Source organism: Helianthus annuus, chromosome 11 (genome assembly GCF_002127325.2).
Source record: "Helianthus annuus cultivar XRQ/B chromosome 11, HanXRQr2.0-SUNRISE, whole genome shotgun sequence".
Taxonomy (NCBI): domain Eukaryota; kingdom Viridiplantae; phylum Streptophyta; class Magnoliopsida; order Asterales; family Asteraceae; genus Helianthus; species Helianthus annuus.
This window is the reverse complement of record NC_035443.2, coordinates 176,542,640-176,560,785: the sequence shown is the minus strand read 5'-3', so window position 1 is coordinate 176,560,785 and position 18,146 is coordinate 176,542,640. Positions and strand designations below refer to the sequence as shown.

At 33.4% G+C, this 18,146-nt stretch overlaps 3 protein-coding genes across 3 annotated transcripts; 1 reads left to right on the top strand and 2 right to left on the bottom strand.

The window, feature by feature from the left end:
* The first annotated feature begins 2,860 nt into the window (after positions 1-2,860).
* On the top strand, positions 2,861-3,451 carry LOC110887390. Its single transcript, XM_022135056.2, has 2 exons — positions 2,861-3,039; positions 3,102-3,451. The coding sequence occupies exons 1-2, from the start codon at positions 2,947-2,949 to the stop codon at positions 3,339-3,341; spliced, it is 333 nt and encodes a 110-aa protein (XP_021990748.1). The 5' UTR covers positions 2,861-2,946; the 3' UTR covers positions 3,342-3,451.
* Positions 3,452-3,755: 304 nt separating this feature from the next.
* Positions 3,756-7,539, bottom strand: LOC110888863. Its single transcript, XM_022136363.2, has 5 exons — positions 7,194-7,539; positions 4,798-7,098; positions 4,660-4,725; positions 4,224-4,564; positions 3,756-4,148 (listed from the first exon to the last, which is right to left on the bottom strand). The coding sequence occupies exons 1-5, from the start codon at positions 7,243-7,245 to the stop codon at positions 3,819-3,821; spliced, it is 3,090 nt and encodes a 1,029-aa protein (XP_021992055.1). The 5' UTR covers positions 7,246-7,539; the 3' UTR covers positions 3,756-3,818.
* A 1,217-nt stretch (positions 7,540-8,756) lies between these two features.
* Positions 8,757-9,494, bottom strand: LOC110888862. Its single transcript, XM_022136362.1, has one exon. It carries the CDS (start codon positions 9,492-9,494, stop codon positions 8,757-8,759), a length of 738 nt encoding a protein of 245 aa, XP_021992054.1.
* Positions 9,495-18,146: the final 8,652 nt, after the last annotated feature.

The window sequence follows — 18,146 nt, the reverse complement described above, 5'->3', positions numbered from 1 at the left end:
AAAAATATGCGCATTACATGGTTTGAATAAATGTAATTTTTTGTACTAAATAATAAAAAATATGTATCCTTAAAAAACCTCGTGTATTCTACGAATTGAGTAAATCTAATTTTATATATCAAATAATAAAAAGTTATATCTTAAAAAACCTCATGTGTTACATGGGTCGAGTAAATGTAATTTTATACAGTGAAAATAAAAATATTTAATATATTAATACAAAGTTTGGTTTTCGTGATAAAAATAGATTATTCTGTTGTTGCAAAATTTGTTAACGAAGTCTCAATAAATTTAACCCTTTATTTAAAACTCCGTAAATGTATAAATGATAAATAATATTAGTTAATTTTATTTTAAGTTTCGTAAAATTTATTTTATACCAAACTAAACAAAACGTTCAAATATAATTAAGTCAAATAAATAATATTATAAATGAGAAGGAGATTACACTAAATAATAATTATTCATAAGATATTAAACTAATAATATTTAGTAGGAGAGTTATCTATAATATAAGATATTAAATTAAGTAATATTTTATTGAAGGATTATCTATAATTAATTGGAAGAGATTAAATTAAAATAATAATTATCTATAAGAGATTGCCTAATATGATGACAAGTGTCCCTAAATGGTTTCTTTTATTATAGTAGTTAGATTAGATTATAAATGAGATGAAGATTAAACTAAATAATAATTATCCATAAGATATTAAACTAATAATATTTAGTAGGAGGTTTATCTATAATATAAGATATTAAATTAAATAATATTTAGTAGAAAACCCCGTGTATTACACGGGCAGATAAATAAATGTGATCTTATAACTAATAATAAAAAGTAATGTCATATAAAAACATATTTATGAATGAATAATAATTGAATGAAGTATAATGTAAGTTGTTAACATATACAATTGTCAAGATATGTATTTAAAAAAATGAAGATTAATGTGATAGTTATAAAGTATATACCGGTGGTCGTATGAGTTTGTATCGGTTTTAGAAGGAGGTTGGTATCAATCAAAGCTACTAAATCTCTTTAATTCTTTTTTTATCCTCCTTTAAAAAGCTACTAAATCTCTTTAATTATTTTGTTTATCCTCCTTTAAAAACAAAACGGTTACAATTACAAAAATAATATGAATATTCGTATTCTTTGAGATCTGACTCCAACCTATAACCTCCACATTGGAAGGTCATGAGTTTACTTCCTTCCATATCAATTGATCTTGGATTCATTGCCTGATTGTGATGCTTTTACCGTAAGAAAAAAAGTCTTTTTCGATCTAGTTTTTTTATCAATCTAAAAACACAACTAATATGTTTAGCATAAACATGGAGTAACAAATAAAGGTAAATTCAATCGAGTATTAGGAATATAGTTCTAAGAAATATATTATATTATTAAAAGTGATATGCTTTGTTGAGATTGAAGATTTTTAAAAGTATTTGATATAATTTTGAAAATCGAATCTATGATATAACAGAACATACTTTTAAAATATAATATTTACAAAATTACATTTTAGATTAAACTAAAATAATATTATCTATAAGAGATGACTTGATATGATGACAAGTGTACCTAAAGTGGTTTCTTTTATTATATAGTATAGATACGTAATAATAGTTACTATGTAATTATGTATTTATCATTTTAAATTAAAAATTAATAAATTTAGAGAAATGTATGATCATTTGGCTTGCGAGCCTTGTAAAGCGTGGTATATAAAGTTTGAGGCTTCAGCTTGTTTAATACAGCTTTAATCAGATTCAAACTTATATAACCTCGGCTTGATTAAAATTTATAAGGCGATTTCGAGTAGCTTACGAGTGACGTGACTAGGGTTGTTTGGATGCATGTGACAAAACCTGTGGTTTTTAATGAATGAGTTAATTTCTTAAATATATATATATATATATATATATATATATATATATATATATTTAAGATGTAAAATACATTTTCTACGGACCTGATTTTCGTTCGAGGTTCCCCATTAATTGTGAACAACAATTAATTAATAGAATTCTGAGGTAAAAAAATCTTTTCTTGGGAATATTTTTAACTATTGAGTAACGAGAAACATAATTCTACTTATTCCTAAAAACTTATATATCCCAAGAATATAAATATACTTATCATGAAAATCTTGAGAATAATATTAATGGTTTTTTATTGTCAGAATTTTCTTTTAAAGGTGCATAAAAGTAGTGTACATAAAAGAAAAATGTGGTATGAAAAGATATATGTGTCTAAGAATAATTAGATTCGCATTTACCGACTAAAACAAAGTTAATGGGTGTTATTTTTGCCGACCAAACATTGAAGATATGCGCCCAACTCTTAGGGTTTGTTTGGTATGAAGTAATGGAATGAAGAAGAGAACGAAATGAATTAAGAAATAAAATGGACAACGGAATGAAATAGATTATTCCATTCCGTTGCAATATTTGGTTACCTATATACGAATAGAATGAATCGTTACTTTGTACAGTTTTATAAGCAAAATAAAACGAGTAATGAAATACAATTAATAAAAACGACAATTATATAATTTTCTAAATAATAATAAAATATGTAATATAATAATAAAAATATATTAATAGTAAAAGAAATAATAATAATAATAATAAGAGTTAATTACACAGTTAGTCCCTGTGGTTTACACTAAATAACAATCTAAGGTACTAAGAGTTTAAAATCACGTTTTAGGGTACTAACTTTTAATTTTTTAACAAAGTAAGGTCCTAAGGTTAGTTGGCTGTTAAATGCTAACCCTGACACCCTCACGTGCAATAAACGTGAGGGTAAAAATGTCATTTAATCCTAATGAACTGCTTTCCCTCCCAATTTATAACCCTAAATCTAACATGCTCTTCCCCCTTTCCTCATCTGTGAACAGAGACATCGAAGATACATACTAAACCCTAACAGCCGTCATGGTGATGTGCAAGTGTGGTAGAGCAGCATTGATGAAGACATCGAAGACCTCCAAAAACCCTGAACGGAGATTTTATACATGCCCACAAATGGTAAGTATTTGAATCCCCTTATCACCTAAATTCGTGTGTTTACTGAAATTTTTTATTTTCAGAGATCAAAATGTAAGTTCTTTGTGTGGATTGATCCTCCTGTGAACTCTCCTCCATCCCCAGAGTTAGGGTTTCATAAAGCCCCAAATCACAGTTCGAGCATTGAAGTCAGATTTGAAGAATTGAAGCATGAAATTAGAAGAAAGGATGCTGCATTAGTGATGAGTTGGTGTATACTTGTTGGCCTTTTAGTGTTAATCCTTGTAGTTGTTTTGATCAGTCTTCTCTTGAAGCCTTCATAATGTTATTCCAGTAATGATTCATAATGTTAGTCCAGTAATGAAATGTGAAGGCTGTGTTTTGTTTGTAATAAAGTGTGTTTTGTTTGTAATAAAGTGTGTTTTGTTTATAATGAAGTTGTTTATAATGAAGTTGACCATAATATGGCTTTAAAACCTGACAAGTAAACCTGACAAGGCAAATTGACCATAATATGTCTTTAAAACCTGACAAGTAAACCTGACAAGGCAAATTGACCAAACTGATAAAACCAAAGTCTTACAAAACTGAACATAAGATAAAACTGAACATAAGATAAAACTGAACATAAGATAAAACTGAACATATCCCAAACTGGTAACAACAGTTTTACAAAAACCATATCCCAAACTGTTTGATAACATATCCCAAACATCCTAATAACATCAAAAAGGATAACCAGAAGTTTTAGCAGCCTAATAACATAAAAAAGCATCAAAAAGCATAACCAAACATCCTATTTAACTAGATTGAGCAGCAGTTGAGCCTTGTCCGGTGCACCTTCTTTTATTGTGACCTTTTCCTCCACAGCTTCCACATGTCACTGTCTTCCATTTCCTACTCAACTTGCCATCTTTAACCATGCTATCTTCCTTCTCCATTTCATCCTTTCTTCTCATCTTCCTGGGTCTGCCAACAGGTTTGTGGTACATTGGTTCAAGGAGTTTTGTACTACAGTGTGCCCTAGGCCACATGCTTCTTCCATTGATTGGGCCTATTTTGTAAGAGTATACCTTCTTCCATGTAGACAACCAGTAGCACTCATCCACCCATCTCTCTGGTATGTCAACCTGTGCAAACAAAAAAAAATACATTAATTAACTTTAAACCATTTGCAGCCACTTCAGTTGCAGTAATGAAATTACCTTCAAACCATTTGCAGCCATATCCCAGTTGGTGGCAACAGCATGTGTACAAGGCATGCCCCTTATTTCCCATTTCCTGCATGTGCAGGTCCTCTCAATGACATCCACAACAAACTGCTCTCCATATCTTTCACCCAAATAACAACTAACTTGATACTTAGGACCACCATTCCACTGGACAATTAAATTGGCTGCATGTTTTTTGACAAGCTCAAAATGCTCAGCAGCTTTTGGAGTCAGCACACCATCAGTCTTAGCAATAACCTTCAGCACATTGACAATCCTTTTCATGCAATACTCTCTAACATATTCAAGAGCACTGATAATGGGCTTATCCCTGCCTGTTAACATAATCAAATATAATCACATGAATTGATTAAACACATATAATAACATAAATATAATAACATAAATTCAGTTAAGTAATCATACATACCATCCACCAATCTTGCATTAAACACCTCACACAAATTGTTTAACAACACCTCAGTCTTAGCCCTACCTGTTAACAACACAAATTGTTATACAAACCAACAATAGTGTTTAAACAATTGAATTACAATAAATATTATACCTGAAAAGTGACTTCTTGTCCAATGAACTGCTGGAATTTGGCTTAGATAGTGATGAGCATCAGGGTTCATCAATCTCATTTCCTCCATTTTGTCTTGGAACTGCTGAACTGTATTGGCTGTAGCTATGGCCCACAACATGTCCTTGTATGCCTTTCCCCTCCATTGTAACCTGAAATTCTGATGAATGTGTCTAACACAATATCTGTGTTCTGCACTAGGGAAGACAGCAGCAATGGCTGGGATGATTCCTTTCTGCCTATCTGAGATGAAAGTGAAATTGGCATTCACAGGTAATTCAAGATCATCCCTTAAAAGATCCAAGAACCATGTCCAGGAATCTTTTGACTCTGCCTCAGCTATAGCATATGCCAGTGGGTAGATCCCATTATTGGGATCCATAGCCACAGCAGTCAACAGTTGACCAGGGAATGGCCCCTTCATAAAAGCTCCATCCAAACCAAGGATTTCTCTTTTGCAAGCCTTAAATCCCTCCTTCAATGGACCAAGACAGATGTACACCCTTCTGAAAACCCTGTTACTTGAAGAAGCATTAACACTGGATGGTTCAAGGTCAATTTTAAAAGTTGTGTTAGGGTTTGTTCTTTGTAGTTCAAGGCCATAATCCCTTAGCAGCCTGTATTGCTTTGTATAATCACCAATCACATGCTTTGCAGCCATATTTTTGGCCCATAATGCCTTCATTGTTGAAACTTCCATCATGAATTTCCTCTGCAACTGATCCTTGATAGCTTTGATTGGGATCTTGGGGTTTGATTCAATATCCAACATTATCTCCTTGGATATCCATTCAGATGTGAAGTGTCTTGAAGTTCTTGTCTGAAAACACTTATGTTGTGGGTTATAGGTTTTAACCACCCAGGTAGGTTCATCTTTAAGCTTAGCCACATACACAACCCAAGGACATTTATTAGGGTTTTCTTTTGTTAACCTACCACCATCTTTCTGACTTTCATTTGGGCCATCTTTTTGACTTTCACTTGGGCCTTCTTTTTCTTGGGCCATTTCAAAATCAGGAATTCTCCCTTTGCAATGGGCCCTTATCCTTTCCTGATCATTCATACAGAAAAAAATCTCCCTTCTTGTTTCAATTGCATGTCTTCTGATGAGGGTCTTCACCTGTGAATTATCACCAAATGTTTGACCTACATAAAATGCACATTTTTCCTTACTAGCTTCTTGTTGTTTCCTAATCCTCCTAAATGCTTTTTTCCTATGCTTTTCAATGGTAAGTTCTCCTTCAGATTCAGATGTGCCAAGGGAATCATTGCTAAGATATTCTTCTTCTAAGGGATCATGTTCAGTATCATCCACACTTGTTTCAGTAGCATTATCAGTTTCTTTTTCATTGTTCATCTGATGCTTAGCCTGGAACTTGTCATTAAACTGACTCATATCAACTTCTACCTCAAACACCTCATTTTCCTCATCGACAATGTCCTCATCACCACTATCCTCATTATCATGTTCAACCCTTTCACTCTGTTTAGCCTTTTCAGTCTCCTTACCATTTTCATTCTCATTACCCTTTTCAGTCTCATTACCCTTTTCAGTCTCATTACCCTTTTCATTCTCATTACCCTTTTCCTTCTGTTCAGCTGGCCTTACATAAGGTTTTAAAACATCACCAAGTGTGTTGTGATCACTAAACAGCTCATTAAAACAAGCATCAACAACAGTCTGTCTTAGGATATTCTCAACATCTTCATTACTAAACTTCTCAGTCCTATTTTCAACATCATTGATATCAAAGTCTACATTCACTGTTACCTCTTCATCTACTTGTGCATTCTTTGGTTCATCTACATTACCAACATTGACTGTCACATCTTCATCTACTTGTGCATTCTTAGGGTCATCTACATTACAAGCATTGACTGTCACATCTTCATCTACTTGTGCATTCTTAGGGTCATCTACTTTACCATTATTGACTGTCAAATCTTCAGTTGCAATGCCTAAACCATGCTCTACATAAAGACTTATAACTTTGGAACCTTGTAGCACATATTCACTCATGACTCGTACATCATCATCAGTGCTTAAAGACATAAGACCACTATGTATCTCACTACCAGGAACCACAAAATAAAAATGATGAACTTTATCTTCTGAAAACCCTAACAACCTCATAGCATCGTTGACATCATGGATACAAAACATGTCCGTATCCATGAAATCAACATAGATTACCTTACCAGTTATGTAGCAAAGATTTTGATTTTTGATTCCAAATTGCCCATTGTAGTGTATCTTCAGAGAAAATAATCCTGTTTGTGTACCTGAAATCAACATTGATCATCTTTTAGAACAAGAAAATTATGCAAAATCCATTGCCTTTAGCATCCAATAAAGCATTATTGAGTAGGCGACTTACCGTATTTGCCAACGTAGTCAAATGGTTCATCTTCTTGTCTCAAAAGATCCATCGCTCAACGCTAAAACCCTAGAAATCAGGGTTTACTCGATTTGGGTTTACAGAGTATATGGGGTGAAGATGAATAGACTGATGTTGAATGAAACAGAGTTTAATTAAAGCAGGAGACCTTCATTTAAATGACATATTTACCCTCACGTTTATGGCACGTGAGGGTGTCAGGGTTAGCATTTAACAGCAACTTAACGTTAATACCTTACTTTGTTAAAAAATTAAAAGTTAGTACCCTAAAACGTGATTTTAAACTCTTAGTACCTTAGATTGTTATTTAGTGTAAACCACAGGGACTAACTGTGTAATTAACTCTAATAATAATAATAATAATAATAATAATAATAATAATAATAATAATAATAATAATAATTGTAGATGTCTTTCTATTCCTTGAAGGATAGAAAAAAAACAACCCCTTCCTTAGGAATGAAAATTCTTATATTTGAAAGAAATCACATTCTTATGGAATCATCCATTTTATCCATTTTATTGAAATGATTCATTTCATTTCGCCTTAAATTCTATCATACCAAACACTACCTTACTCTCTCAAGCATTACCGCCAAACTTTTACTATAAATAGGGGAGGATCTTAATTAGGGTCAGGGGGAGCTCCGCCCCTACCCCCTTGTTTTTCGTTTCGAAAGTGTAAATTTTATTGAAAATTTTACATGTATTAAGTTCCCCCAACTTTTTTTAGAACACCCCCCCCCCAATCGCATTTAAAAGTTCAGGATCCGTCACCAACTATAAAGCATGAGTAATAGTGTTATTGACATATCACCAACTGATGTTCAACGATGGATCAGGATCACATACGGATGTTTAGCGACGAATTGCTAACATGTTTTTAGCGGCGAATTAATGATAAATAGTGATAGATTTATAAAACGATTGGTTTTCCAACTACAAATATCTTTTCTTTTCTTTTTTTCATTTTGGAAATTCATGTGACCCGTCGGTAAGTACTAATGGATTCCCAACAACATTGGATGAAATTGACAAATTTTTTGGTCGTGAATTTTCATCGGAAATGGCAATTTTTTATTGAGTTTAAATACAACACTTTTGTAGCAAAATGTTCTCTTAAAGAAAACCAAAGCTTGTATATTGTTACTAAATATTAGAAGTGTTCTTAATGTTTTCTTTTGTTAAAGAAAACCAAACTTGTATATTGTTACTAAATATTAGAAGTGTTTTGAATGTTTTCTTTGGTTTTAAAATTGGAGGAAATGAATTACACGTAAGTGAAAGAAGGAGGATAACTTAACCTACAATGACATGTTTCTATAATTAATTTATTTCTTTTTCAAAATTTATTAGGTTATAGAATTTGAGACGATTCTTGTTTCATCCATTTTTTGATACCGTCGATAACTTTTCCGTCAAGTAAAACAAAATCATTTTGCATTTATAAGAACTATATTCCTTTCGCTTTTCTATTTTTTTTTTTTTTTTGAACTGCTGATTTTATTAAAAAGAAGAAAGAGCAACAAAAAACTTACAAGCTTATACAAAATCAAACTCTAACCAATTTACCCATTCAACAGAAAATAATTTTGCTCTATTTTTTACCCAAAGGTAACTAGATGCCTTGATATCCGCTATAAGTCTTGCTATATCGATTCTCTTACTTGAAAAGACAACCTCATTTCGAAGTTTCCAAATTCCCCAACATGCTATTACCAAAATAGCGTGAATGATCATTTTCTTCGCGTCTAATCCGGCCATATCTTTGTGCAAACCAAGTATGTCTCTGACTGTGTATGCGTAAATGGGTGGAATTGATAACCAAGATGATACCATGTGCCAAACTATAGAGCACACGAAGCATGATGTGAACAAATGCTCAACAGTTTCGTTAGCTTCACTGCAAAGAGGGCATAAAGTAGAAGGTATAGGTATGTGTCTTTTCTCCAAAGCGCATCTGGTGGGTAGGCGATCCAAGTTCATTCTCCAACCAAAGATGTTTACTTTACGCGGTATCCATCTATTCCACTTAAAAATAATATCACAAGGAACCGTGTTAGTATTCGATATAATTTTTCTTACCGATTTAACTGTGAAAATCCCCAAGTCTTCTGCTTGCCATGTCCAACTGTCTTCTTGATTCGTGATGGAGATTTGAGCCAAGATAGCTACAATCCCATTCAGTTCCGTTAATTCTGCATTTGAAGAAGGTGCTCGATGCCATTGCCACTCAATTCTATCAACCGGACCCGGTGCTCTCAATCTATCGCTAACCATGCATCCCTTGTATTTTTCTAAGGAAAATAAAGCTGGAAAAAGGTACTGAAATCATATATTTGAAGCCCAAGTGTCCGTCCAAAATTGCACCTCTTTTCCATTGCCTACCGAGCCTTTCATAAGCCGATTTAAATGGATGTTATCTTTCTTGAGTGCTGCCTCCTTCCTTACGATATTGTTCCACACGCACGATAGGCCTTTTTTTGAGGGCAAAAAGTTACCATGCTTTGGATCGAAATGTATACTTGATATGACCTTTCTCCATAGCCTTCCTGCCTCTGTCTTGTATCTCCACGCCCATTTTGCTAATAGTCCGCTGTTCATATCTTTTAAAGAACCCAAACCCAAACCCCCGCTTGCAATTGGTTTAGTAACATTTTCCCACCGAACCCAATGCATTTTGTTAATTGCATCTGATCCACCCCACAGAAAGTCTCTCCTTAGTTTCTCAAGTTTATTTAAAACCGTATTAGGTGCTTGAAAAAAAGAGAAATAATATAAAGGGAGTGAGTCAAGAACCGGTTTAATGAGAGTTGTTCTTCCCCTAATTGATAAAGTTGAAGCTTTCCATAAGGATAATCTTGAAGAAAAAGTATCAATTACTGGGGTCCAATTATTTACTAAGTTCATGTTTGCACCCACTTTGAGGCCTAGGTAAATAAAAGGTAGTGCCCCGAGATTGCAGTTTAAGAGGTTAGCCAAATCTAGATTTTCCTCAATAGAAATCCCAACCCCAAAAAGTGATGATTTTTGTAAATTAATTTTCAAACCCGAAACAAGGTAAAAACATCTCATTAGTCGCCTAATATTAGAGATGTTTTGCCTCGAACATTCCCCTAAAATCATAACATCATCCGCAAAGATGAGATGAGTTAAGTTTGGTCCCTCATTTGGAAGTTTAATGCCTTTTATTATTCCAGCATTGGATGCGCTAATCATGAAGCTAGATAGTGCTTCCATAGCCAAAATAAATATAAAAGGAGACAGGGGATCACCCTGTCTAACTCCCCTAAGGCATTGAAATTCGCCCGTGGGTGACCCATTTACCAAGACAGAAGATCGAGCTGAAGAGAATATACCTTTGATCCATAACCGCCATTTGTCTGGGAAGTTCATTTGGCTAAATACTCGATCCACAAAACCCCAGTTAATCGTATCAAAAGCCTTTTCAAAATCAACTTTGAAAAATATGGCTTTCGATTTTGATTTTTTAACCCAAGAAATTACCTCGTTAGCAATGAGGGGCCCATCAAGTAGATTTCTATCGGATAGATAGGCCGATTGCTCTTCTGAGATTACCGATCCAATAATCCCTTTGAGCCTGATTGCAAGGACTTTGGAAATAACCTTGCTGATGCACCCAATAAGGTTTATCGGCCGAAAATCATTGAGACCGGAAAGATCATTGACTTTTGGGATGAGAGTGATAAATGAGGAACTACACCCATTAGATATAGTACCATACTCGTGGAAATGAGTCATAATGTTGAAAAAATCATCACCCAAGATATCCCAAAAATGTTTAATAAAAGCGAAGTTGAACCCATCAGGTCCCGGTGCCTTATCCCCACCGCAATCCCACACCGCGTTTTTTACCTCATTGAAAGAGAAAGGAGAAATGAGAGACATACCTTGCTCAATTAAGAGCTTTTTTAAGTGATGACATGTAAAAGCAGGTCTCCCGGGCATAGGTTCTTTAAATTTTTCTTCAAAAAACCTGCACACTTCTGTCTTCACAACCACGGGATCTGTCACCCATTCTGCATTTATTGTTAACCCGTTTAATCGACTTCTAGATATCCTGGCTATTGATAAAACCATGAAAGAATGCAGAGTTTTCGTCGCCCTCAATTGCCCATCTATCCCGAGATTTTTGCTTGATTTCTTGCAATTTTTTATCTTTTATCTCTGAAACCTTGCTCTTATGTTCTAGGTACGATTGTGCTTCCAAATCTGTTAGATCCCTTGCTTCATTAATTCTATCCAAATCTTCTAAGATAACTCGTGCCTTGTTTAAGACAGCCTTTCAATAGCTTTTGACTTCACAAGAACTATTCCTTTTATGTTTTCTTTATTTTTTTCTTCAAAAACATGATGTCATGCGCATTGCTCTACAAAATACACAATCACAACACATAATGTCAAATCAAAATGTGCAAAACAACTCATACGACTATAAATGAAGTTGAACGTTCAGCGAATAGTTCGTGAATCGTTCAGTGGGAAGTTTGTTTATATTCGTTCGATTAGCTCAACGAACGAACACGAACAAAATATTTCGTTTGGTTAGGTTAGCTTAGCGAACGAACACGAACAAAGGTCGCGTTCGTTCGACTGCGTTCGTGAACGTTCGGTAATATGTTCGGTTACGTTCGTTCATGTTTGTTCGTTTGATTATATTAAAAAAATTAATAAATAATAAACCTTTTATGTAAACATATTGAAAACTTAAACCTCTATTTTTTTAAGTTAGCTAAAATTTGGACATTCAAGACAGTTTTTGAGATAATTATGTCTAATACTATGGGGTATGGGGCGGGGGTTGGGGCTTGGGTTGGCTGAAAACGCCCAAGTCACCACCCCGGGTGGGCTTGGGTTTGGGCGTGGCCCCTTGGGCGGGAGTTTCAGCCCGGGTGTTGGGAATGCCTAGCGGTCCTACGTGGCCGTCTCATATTCGCTTGTTGGCTAGGTCATAGCGGGCCATGTTTAAATTTTAAAATATAACCGTTTGGCCAAGCCAAACGGTTCACCCACCCACCTGTCCACATCGCTATATGACCCCAAACCCCACCGGCTGGCCACATCGCTACCCCAACCCAAGTCACATACCCGAACCGCTACCCACAAACACTTGATCGATGGAAGCCGTTTGACAAGCTCGCCCTTTTCGAAATCTGTCTAACGCTTTAGGGTTTTTTTTTATTTTGTAATCTTTTTTTTGGTAGAATTTTGTAATTTTTAGGAAATTTTAATAAAATTTTAGGCTTTTAAATGTTGTGTGTATTTTTTTTAATTTTAGGTTTTTTTTTTTATTTTAATAAAGTTGGCCAAGCCACGCGGGCTAGCCACGCCCCGCCATACCCCACGGACACGTCACTCACCAGCGCGGGGGGGGGGGGGGCTCGAACTCCACGTGTCAACCCATGCCCCAAACCCCCGCCCCACCATACCCCACGGTCTAAGTTAGTTAAACTTTGAATAATTATATCTAAGTTGGTTAAGCTTATTTATCAGAGATAATTATGTCTAAGTTGGTTAAACTTTTTTATTTTCTACTTTAGTCCCTGTATTTTTTATATTTCATAAAATTTCTACTACGTTTTGTACTTCTGTTCTAAACTAGTTATATGTAAATCATAACACTACAATCCATTCAACCCCTAAAGATCTTGTAAATTACAACAATCAAATCCAATAAATCTTACAAATTAACATTGCTACTGTTAGGGTCTGTAATCTTGTAAATTAATTATTTAAAAAGAAATGATTTAATCAAAAACTTGTTATAAAATAATCAATAGACTAACAATTATCGATCAAATCAGTAGATGTATTTGTGTTATTAGCGACTATAATTCACAATTAAACAAATCTGATTTGTACGGCAAATTACAATCATATGTTTCGAAAAACATGTTTTTATCACTAATCTAGATTGGATGAGTCGGACTATTCTTAGACACACCCAAAAAAGTTTGAATAATAAATTCATGCACACTCTCTTTAGTTGAGGTTCAAATAATTTTAATCAAATATAAAAAGATCACCTACAGTGTATCTCAATGGCAATGATAGACTAAAGTTAAAGGATGCCCCTCACTATTAAAGTACAATTTATTTTTTAAAAAACTTAAAAACTCTATATAAAAATGTATAAATTTATTCACAAGTTATTAATTTATTATTAGTTAAAAAGTTATATTATATTAGATATTTTATCAAATTATGAATATTAAAGGTCCGGTCTATTCAGAACTAATATTTCATTATCTTTACTTCTAGTATATTTAACAAAAACTGATTATATTTATTTGCATAATACTAATTTCAAAGTTTATTTAAACAAATACTTTAATTATGAAATATTAGTGTAAAAGTGAGACAAGTAAAAAGAAGTACACGAGTGATTGTAAGAACTAAGTTAATTGGTGGGGAATGAGGTGGATTTAAAGAAATAAAAAGATATTTAAAGATTAGAGATACATATAAAATTATACAATCATAAACATACTTGGTGTGACTAAATGGTGGGCACACCCAATTAAGTATGTGGCCACTCACCTCAACATGATGATATCTCTTTAACAAGGCTAATATTCAAAGAAAAGTACTATTTATGCTAGGTGTTTCTATAAGTTGATAAATTTTAGGGGTATGAACTATTGAAAGAAACGAAAACTTAACACAAATCTTACACGAAATTTGTGATTTTGGGTTTAGTCTAAACAAGTTGGGTTTACGTTAAACCGACAGATTGACCCGTTTAACTCATTTATATTTCATTTTATATTCCAAAATGTGTTTTACATCAAAAATTAAATTGGTTAGGTAATTTATTTCATAATTATATATTAAAAGAGAAATTGACATAATATTGTAATTAAATTGTAATGTTTTATATACATTTGTATTTTTTATTGTAAATTATAATTTTAAAATATTAATATGCATAAAAACTAAAAAATAAAAAAAATACAATAAACATATTGTGTTTGAGTCAGCCACAAATTTTCATATAAAAAAACAATAAACGTCAAAGTAACATTAATTTATAATTTTGTGTTGTATGTCACGATTTTTAGATGTATTCTGATATTGATATTCTTTTAGTTTTTGTGATATTTGATGAATGTGACATTTACCCTACACAATCTTTATTAACATTTTTGTGAAATTCGATGAATGTGACATTTACTCTACACAATCTTTATTAACATTTATATAGATAAATGAATATGCTACGAATAAACAAATTTATTCTCCAATTAATATTCTTTAATCCACTTGAAAATAACCCAATATTGTTGATAAGTTAGATAGATTTTAGGAAATGAGAGATTAGAGGTTCAATCCTCATAATATGCAAATTTAGTATTCTTTTAGTTTTTTGTGACATTCGATGAATGTGACATTTACTCTACTGTCTACACAATATAATATTAAATAGACGATAATGAATATGTGACGAATAAGCATAAGGGTGTTCGGTGTGGCTTTCGGTAAAGCCACTTTACCGATTCGGTAAAGTGTGGCAAACCATTGCCAACCTTTTGCCACATGAAGTGTTTGACGAAATGGGTATAAAATCGGTGAAGCTTTACCGATGCGGGAAAGGAGAAAGGAAAGAGAGAGGGGGGTATGGGGTGGGGTCCATTCCAATCTCAACCAATCACATTTTTTTTCTTTTTTTTTTATTTAAAAAGTTTACCAATTCATCAAATGTTTAAACTATCGCCAACACTTTTCAGCAAAGTTTAAACATTTTTGACTGATTGACATGGCGTGCTCTAATTGGTCGGTTTTTTGGTTTACCACTCCAAAGTGTTTAACCACTCCTTACACCCTAAAAGAGAATGATACAACTATGAATAGAAATTAGGAATTAAAATGGGTCGGATATTGTACGAGTTTTGATAAGCTCAATCTCATACTCAATAATACAACTATATTTCACACCTAAGTCTCATACGAATGAGGTACCCGTTACTTAACACTATCGATTTGTTGGCATCGGGTATACACGTTGTTTGAAACAACATTTACCCGTTGAATATAATAAACTATTATCACTATTCACTACACTTCTTACAATTTTATCACAAAAAATAGTTCATCTAATACCATAATCGTTCTAAACATACAAAAACTTTAAAACTAATCACATACATGATTTATTCCTGAATATTTGTCTTATTACCTATCTCGAATATTTATTAGATCATATCACTTATAGTAGAATCAACACATCATCCTTAATTGTTAGGAATAAATTAATTGACAAATGTATCTTGTGACTTATCCGAGAATCCGCATATGTCCGGCCCCAAAAACAGCCTCCGAGAATCCGCATTTGAATAAGAATAAAAGCTTCTAATTTACTCCCACTATTTGATTCCAATCACCACAAACTTTGGGGAGAAACATAATCACGTTCATATTGTTTTATGATTTTTTTAGATACTTGTGAATATATACTTTGATGACGATTAATATTATTATTATTATTTGAAGTATTTAAAATAAGTTTTAAAAATATAGTTTTTATTAGAAAAAAATATTCTTTTAGGGCTAATTAGTAATTACGTAAAACATAAATTATTCTTACGTTTTTGTTATTTTGTGTAAGAAAAAGGTATAGTTATATAGGGCTGGCATAACGGGTTAATCCGATCTGTTAAGACACGAACCCGAAACATGTAAACACGAACACGACACGAAATCTTATCGTGTCAGATTTTTGAAACATGAACACGAACCTGTTAATAAACAGGTTACACGAAACGACCTGTTAAGACACGAAAAATTACCAACATATCATACGACCTGTTTAAGACACGAACACGATCTGTGAAGACACGGACACGACCTGTTTAAGACATGAACACGACCGAATTGGGGAAGTTGTGAACCGGATAGGGAATGGTGGTGTTTGTGAGAGAGATTTAAAAATCAGGGATTGGATTGTGGAAAAAGAACGCGTGTGTTTGTGTATAATTCATCTCAAATACCACGATTGATAACCCCACATCCACATCCACACCCACATATAATATTTTTTTTAATTTTTAATTATTAACATGTACTTAACGGGTCTTAATAGGTTAACGGGTTTTAACCTGTTTAGACACGAAACCTGTTAAGGTCTTATCGTGTCGACCTGTTTTAGACACGAAACCTGTTAAGGTCAAACACGAAACATGATAATTTCGTGTAGGTTTGTGTCGTGTTATCGTGTTCATGTCAAAATTACCAGCCCTATAGTTATATATGAGCAGTGTGTTAAAGAGCTAAGTCAAACCAAATCTAACATGGGCTCGAGGTTGAAACTATGTTTTCTTACTTACCTTATGTACAACTAGAGTTAACCACCACAAGTGGCCTAGTGGTGGAGTGACTTGGGTTCTCCAATGGAGACCCAAGTTCAATTCCTATTAGTGCCACTTTGGTGGCCACCGACACCCGCTTTAAAGCCGGACTGAGGACACTCGAGATCTCGGGTTTGAAACATGTTTCTTACCCCTCTTTGATGGCTATGGGTATTTGCCGCCAGGGATCCTTGTCGGGTGGTGAACTGGGAAGGAAGATCCCTTTCGCGGTCAGGGGTACCGTACAACTACCCTTTATGTACAACTAGAGTTAACTTGTTGCCCAACGAGGTAACTTTTTTTTCTTTAATAAATTAGTTGAATACTATGACAAAAGGAAAATACATATTCGTTTACTTGCCAATCCGAAAAATATAAGGGACCCGAACAAAATGGTGGCTTCAACGGCTATTCTCATTTCTAGGTAATAAAAAAAACTTGCCTAACTAAAGTGGTTATTAATACTTATTATTGTTGCCTAATGGTTGATTTTCTGTTAGTAAAGAGTCACCTCTACTACCATCCTATTAGGTGCCTTTTGTCGTCTCTTCTTTTTTGTAAGCTTTCCAGCGGCTTGCTGACTCTTTATATATAGATATAAAGATGTTTTGCTGTTCAAAAAAACTACCATCCTATTAGGGAAGTTGAGAAGAAGTCGTAGATTACCGATATATGGCGATTAGGGCAAAAAGAAGAACTTGGGTGGCGTGGATTCAAAATTTGTTGCTATTGATGTAATTTCCTTTTTCTTTTTCTAGCTTTTAGCTAGTTTTAGTATATATATAGAGTGTGAGATTCGGCTATAAAGTATAAATTTCCTAAAAAGCTTAAAAAGTCATAAAACACTATAAATTCAGCTATAAAATACATCTAAAACCCACAAATAACAGAGTGAAGATTACTAAACACCATATTCAAACAATAATAGTCCATAAAAACTTCAGATATACAATCGTAGAACTATCAATATAAAACACAACCTGCTAATCAACATAAAACACAATAATTTTTTTCATTCGATAGTCAGAGTCTTATCATTCAAAACACAAAGCACAGCCCACATATATGATGTTTTAGTAATCTTCATTTTGTTATTTATGAGTTTTGGATATGTGTTATGGTTGACATTTTGATGTTTGATGATTTTTTACACTTTTTAGGAAATTGGACTTTGTAGCCAACTCCTAGCATAATTAAGGAGTTTGGTTGGGGTGGAAAATCAATTAAGTCTTTTTATCTGCGCCTTTTTAGTTAGATATTATATGAGCTAATCATATTTGTATTTTTTTAAAGCCAAACGAGCCAATGAGAAGGCTTACAATTGTTTGAATCAGACCAAAGACTTTGTCCAACCCAATTTGGCTCAAGATTATTGTAATCGAGTTTCTTTCGGTCAGTTCTGAACGAGCTATGAGTTATAAGTACATATAACTCATATTATAGATCGTTTTATTTGTATGTAAGTAACATTCTATGATATATGAACACGTACTACTTATCGTTTTATTTGTATGCAAGTAACATTCTATGATATATGAACACGTACTACTTTGTCATCTATACATAC

Excerpts from the sequence above, each read along its gene's own strand:
- LOC110887390 (XM_022135056.2), top strand. The coding sequence starts at position 2,947 with ATGGTGATGTGCAAGTGTGGTAGAGCAGCATTGATGAAGACATCGAAG. Across the intron at positions 3,040-3,101 it reads TTTATACATGCCCACAAATG|AGATCAAAATGTAAGTTCTT; the intron begins GTAAGTATTTGA and ends TTTTATTTTCAG.
- LOC110888863 (XM_022136363.2), bottom strand. The coding sequence starts at position 7,245 with ATGGATCTTTTGAGACAAGAAGATGAACCATTTGACTACGTTGGCAAA. Across the intron at positions 4,726-4,797 it reads GACAAGAAGTCACTTTTCAG|GTAGGGCTAAGACTGAGGTG; the intron begins GTATAATATTTA and ends TGTTGTTAACAG. Across the intron at positions 4,149-4,223 it reads TGGCTGCAAATGGTTTGAAG|GTTGACATACCAGAGAGATG; the intron begins GTAATTTCATTA and ends TTGTTTGCACAG.
- LOC110888862 (XM_022136362.1), bottom strand. The coding sequence starts at position 9,494 with ATGGTTAGCGATAGATTGAGAGCACCGGGTCCGGTTGATAGAATTGAG.